Raw genomic sequence first — 5,768 nt, forward strand, 5'->3', positions numbered from 1 at the left:
ACTGCTATGCCCCTAATTACCCTAATTAACATTAATTTCAACCTTTCAGACCCTGGACAGCGCCGCTCCTCCTTTTTTTAATTAATTAACTCCTAATTACCCCTAATTAGCGCTAATTACCGCAGTAATCACAGGACACCCCACGCGCCGCGCGGTACCGGCGGTCAGCTCCTCGCCGCCGCTTTATTCCCCTCCCCAGGACCCCCCGGCGCTAATTACCGGCGGCCCGTAATTAACGCCCCTCCTTAATGAGCGCCGTTGCTAGGCAGGGCCCGTCCCCATGGCAACCGTTGCCGGGGCGTCTGCCGTAAAGCGAGGAAGGGGTGTGAGGGAGGGCCACCGCCACTCCGCCGTCAAGCGAGGAAGGCCGCTCTGAGGGGCTGCCGTAAAGCGCTGCCAGAGAGAAAAGCGGGAAGGGGAACAACCCCAGCGGGGTGGGGGAGGGCGAGGAGGGCGGGGGAGGGGAAAGAAGGACGGAGAGAACGCTGAGAGGGAGGGGAGGGGCATCGCCGAGCGCTTTTGGTGGGGAAAAAATGGGCTAAACAAAACCTCTGCCACACCGCCGTGAAGCGCGCCGAGCCGCGAAAGGGTCGCGAAAAGGTCGCGAAAGCGTCGCGCTGGCGGCGGGGCGGGAGCGGGGCGGGCGCGGAGCGATGGCGGCGCCGGGGCCCGGCGGGGGCTCCTCAGGGGGAGCCTCGGGGGGAGCCCCGGGGCCGCCCCCGGAGCTCCATCCCCGCTGCGGGCGCCTCGTGTCGCTGTCCCAGGGCGGCCGCAGCGCCGCCAGGGCCCAGCCCGGCCAGGAGTTCAACCACGGGCTGGTGCTGAGCCGGGAGCCGCTGAGGCCCGGGCGCGTCTTCACCGTGAGGATCGATAGGAAGGTGAGGGGAGCGGGGGGCTGGGGGAGAGGGCTGCTCGGTGCTGGGGGACGGCCGCTCCCTGGGCCGGGATTTCAGGAGCCCCAAACTCCTTTCCAGTCCCATTTTTCCCGTTTTCAGGTCAATTCTTGGAGCAGCTCCACCCAAACCCTCTCTAATTTCTTTTTTTTTTCCAGTTTCTTCCCATTTTCACGTGAACTCCTGGAACAGCTCCACCCAAACCCTCTTTAAATCCCGTTTTTTCCCCATTTTACACCAGAAAATCTAATTTTTTCCCATTTTATCTCCAAAAAATCCCAGGTTTTTTGCTATTTTTTTCCCATTTTTGTCCCATTTCCGCCCCATTTATTCCATTTTTCCCATTTTTAGGTGAATTCCTGGAGCAGCTCCACCCAAACTCTCTCTAATTCCCACATATTTCCATTTTTTTTCCAGTTTTTTCTCATTTTTAGAGGAACTCCTGGAGCAGCTCTCTCAGGCTGGGATCTGTCCCACACTGGATCCCATAACCCATTCTTTACCCATTTTATCCCTGAAAATCCCATTTTCTTCCCATTTTCACCCCATTTTTTCCCATTTTCAGGTGAACTCTTGGAACAACTCCACACAAACCCTCCTTAAATCCCATTTTTTCTCCATTTTTCCCCCCAAAAATCCCATTTTTTCCCCCATTTTACCCCCCAAAAACCCCATTTTTTCCCATTTTTCCCATTTTCAGATGAATCCCTGGAGCGACACCACCGAAATCTCCTCTAAATCCCATTTACTCCCATTTTCTTTCCATTTTACCCCCCAAAATCCCATTTTTTCCCCATTTTTTCCCATTTTCAGGTGAACTCCTGGAGCGGCTCTCTCAGGCTGAGATCTCTGTCACATATTGGATCCCATAACCCATTCTTTACCCCTTTTACCCCCAAAAATCCCAATTTTTTCCCATTTTTTCCCATTTTCAGGTGACCTCCTAGAACAACTCCACCCAAACCCTCCTTAAATCCCATTTTTTCTCCATTTTTACCCCCGTAAATCTCATTTTTTCCGCATTTTAGCCCCCAAAATCACATTTTTTTCCCATTTTACCCCCCAAAAACCCCATTTTTTCCCCATTTTCCCCATATTTTCCCCTAAATCCCACTTTTTCTCCCCGTTTCCAGGTGAATTCCTGGAGCGGCTCCATCGAGGTGGGCGTCACCGCCCTGGACCCCCCGAGCTGGAGTTCCCCAGCAGCACCACGGGGACCCCAAACCCCAAACCCCATCTTTTCCCATTTTCACTCTGTTTTTTCCCATTTTTAGGTGAGCTCCTACAACCCTCCTTAAATCCTATTTTTCCGCCATTTTACCCCCAAAAATCCCATTTTATTCCCATTTTTCCCCATTTTTTCCCATTTTCAGGTGACCTCCTGGAACAACTCCACACAAATCCTCCTTAAATCCCATTTTTTCTCCATTTTTACCCCCGTAAATCTCATTTTTTCCGCATTTTAGCCCCCAAAATCACATTTTTTTCCCATTTTACCCCCCAAAAACCCCATTTTTTCCCCATTTTCCCCATATTTTCCCCTAAATCCCACTTTTTCTCCCCGTTTCCAGGTGAATTCCTGGAGCGGCTCCATCGAGGTGGGCGTCACCGCCCTGGACCCCCCGAGCTGGAGTTCCCCAGCAGCACCACGGGGACCCCAAACCCCAAACCCCATCTGAACTGGGAGGAACTGGGAGAACTGGGAGAACTGGGAGGAACTGGGAGGACTGGGAGAGGGCTGCTCGGTGCTGGGGGACGGCCGCTCCCTGGGCCGGGATTTCAGGAGCCCCAAACTCCTTTCCAGTCCCATTTTTCCCGTTTTCAGGTCAATTCTTGGAGCAGCTCCACCCAAACCCTCTCTAATTTCTTTTTTTTTTCCAGTTTCTTCCCATTTTCAGGTGAACTCCTGGAGCAGCTCCACCCAAACCCTCTTTAAATCCCGTTTTTTTCCCATTTTACACCAGAAAATCTAATTTTTTCCCATTTTATCTCCAAAAAATCCCAGGTTTTTTGCTATTTTTTTCCCATTTTTGTCCCATTTCCGCCCCATTTATTCCATTTTTCCCATTTTTAGGTGAATTCCTGGAGCAGCTCCACCCAAACTCTCTCTAATTCCCACATATTTCCATTTTTCCCCAGTTTTTTCTCATTTTTAGAGGGACTCCTGGAGCAGCTCTCTCAGGCTGGGATCTGTCCCACACTGGATCCCATAACCCATTCTTTACCCATTTTATTCCTGAAAATCCCATTTTCTTCCCATTTTCACCCCATTTTTTCCCATTTTCAGGTGAACTCTTGGAACAACTCCACACAAACCCTCCTTAAATCCCATTTTTTCTCCATTTTTCCCCCCAAAAATCCCATTTTTTCCCCCATTTTACCCCCCAAAAACCCCATTTTTTCCCATTTTTCCCATTTTCAGATGAATCCCTGGAGCGACACCACCGAAATCTCCTCTAAATCCCATTTACTCCCATTTTCTTTCCATTTTACCCCCCAAAATCCCATTTTTTCCCCCCTTTTACCCCCCAAAAACCCCATTTTTTCCCATTTTCAGGTGAACTCCTGGAGCGGCTCTCTCAGGCTGAGATCTCTGTCCCACGCTGGATCCCATAACCCATTCTTTGCCCCTTTTACCCCCAAAAATCCCAATTTTTTTTCATTTTTTCCCATTTTTAGGTGAACTCCTAGAACAACTCCACCCAAACCCTCCTTAAATCCCATTTTTTCTCCATTTTTACCCCCGTAAATCTCATTTTTTCCGCATTTTAGCCCCCAAAATCACATTTTTTTCCCATTTTACCCCCCAAAAACCCCATTTTTTCCCCATTTTCCCCATATTTTCCCCTAAATCCCACTTTTTCTCCCCGTTTCCAGGTGAATTCCTGGAGCGGCTCCATCGAGGTGGGCGTCACCGCCCTGGACCCCCCGAGCTGGAGTTCCCCAGCAGCACCACGGGGACCCCAAACCCCAAACCCCATCTTTTCCCATTTTCACTCTGTTTTTTCCCATTTTTAGGTGAGCTCCTACAACCCTCCTTAAATCCTATTTTTCCGCCATTTTACCCCCAAAAATCCCATTTTATTCCCATTTTTCCCCATTTTTTCCCATTTTCAGGTGACCTCCTGGAACAACTCCACACAAATCCTCCTTAAATCCCATTTTTTCTCCATTTTTACCCCCGACAGCCTGCAGCCACCAGGGGGCGGTGAGTGCCTCGGCCACGCCCCTTTATGCTAATGAGGGGGCATAGGTGGGGGGTTGTGGGTGGGAACATGAAGAGATGGGAGTGCAACAAACCACGCCCCTTTATGCTAATGAATACCCATATATGGGGTTGTGGGTGTGGCTGCGTGTGAGGGGTGTGGCTGCAGCAGGCCACACCCATTTATGTTAATGAGGTGCCTGTATGTGGGGTTTGTGTGGTCACAGGTGAGGGGAAGTGGTGACACCAAGCCACGCCCCTTTATGCTAATGAATGCTCATATATGGGGTTGTGGGTGTGGCTGCATGTGAGGGGTGTGGCTGCAACAGGCCACACCCACTTATGTTAATGAGATTTCTATGTTTGGGTGTTGGGGGTGTGGCCACATAAGTGGGGTGTGGCTGAAACAAACCACATCCCTTTATGCTAATGAATGACTATATATGGGGTTGTGGGTGTGGTCATGTATGAAGGGTGTGGCTCCAATAAACCACCCCCATTTATGCTAATATGGCTCCCATATATGGGGTTTGTATGAGTGCTTATGTATGAGTGGGGTGTGGCTACAGCAAACCACACCCTTTTATGCTAATGAATGCCCATATATGGCGGTGTGGGGGTGGCCACACATGAGGGGGTGTGGCTGCAATAAACAACAGCTCTTTATGTAAATGAGTGCCCATATATGGCAGTTGTGGATGTAAATCCACCCCTTTATGCTAATGAGTGCCCATATATATGGGGGTTGTGAGTGTGGTCACACATGGGGGTGTGGCCAGAGCAAACCACACCCTTTTATGCTAATGAGTGCCCATATATGGGAGCTGTGGGTGTGGTCACACATGGGGGTGTGACCAGAGCAAACCACACCCCTTTATGCTAATGAGTGCTCATATATGGGAGCTGTGGGTGTGGTCACACATGGGGGTGTTCCCATAGCAAACCACACCCCTTTATGCTAATGAGTGCTCATATATGGGAGCTGTGGGTGTGGTCACACATGTGGGTGTGACCATAGCAAACCACACCCCTTTATGCTAATGAGTGCTCATATATGGGAGCTGTGGGTGTGGTCACACATGGGGGTGTGGCCAGATCAAACCACACCTCTTTATGCTAATGAAGCACAATTACCTGTGTAGTTGTGGGTGTGGTCAAGCAGGGGGGTGTGACCAAAGCAGTAAAACCACACCCCTTTATGCTAATGTGCCAAATCTTTTCGTTTCCTCCTTCCCCATTTTCCCCATTTCCCCCCCATATTCCCCCCATTTTCCCCCCGTTTTCCCCCCATTTCCCCCCATTTTTCCTCCATTTTTCCCCATTTTCCCCCATTTCCCCCCGTTTTTCCCCAATTTTCCCCATTTCTCCCCATTTTTTCCCATTTCCCCCCAATTTCCCCCATTTTCTCCCTATTTTTCCCTGTTTTTTCCCTATTTCCCCCCCATTTTCTCCTCATTTTCCCCCACTTATCCCAATTTTCTCCCATTTTTCCCTATTTTCCCCCATTTCCCCCCATTTTTTGTGGGTTTTTCCCCGTTTTCCCCCCATTTCCCCCCATTTTTCCTCCATTTTTCCCCATTTTCCCCCATTTTCCCCATTTTGTCCATTTTCCCCCCATTTTTCCCCATTTTATCCCCATTTTCCCCCCCATTCCCCCCCATTTTTCCTCA

At 50.0% G+C, this 5,768-nt stretch overlaps 1 protein-coding gene across 1 annotated transcript; it reads left to right on the forward strand.

The window, feature by feature from the left end:
- Nucleotides 1–609: 609 nt before the first annotated feature.
- On the forward strand, nucleotides 610–3,797 carry LOC121345910 (neuralized-like protein 4; the record flags this gene model as incomplete). Its single annotated transcript, XM_041423213.1, has 4 exons — nucleotides 610–878; nucleotides 2,027–2,087; nucleotides 2,465–2,491; nucleotides 3,771–3,797. Coding segments are annotated over exons 1-4 (340 nt in total), but the record flags the coding sequence as incomplete, so codon positions are not given.
- Nucleotides 3,798–5,768: the final 1,971 nt, after the last annotated feature.

Source organism: Onychostruthus taczanowskii, unplaced genomic scaffold (genome assembly GCF_017590055.1).
Source record: "Onychostruthus taczanowskii isolate IOZ18803 unplaced genomic scaffold, ASM1759005v1 scaffold751, whole genome shotgun sequence".
In the NCBI taxonomy this organism is placed as follows: domain Eukaryota; kingdom Metazoa; phylum Chordata; class Aves; order Passeriformes; family Passeridae; genus Onychostruthus; species Onychostruthus taczanowskii.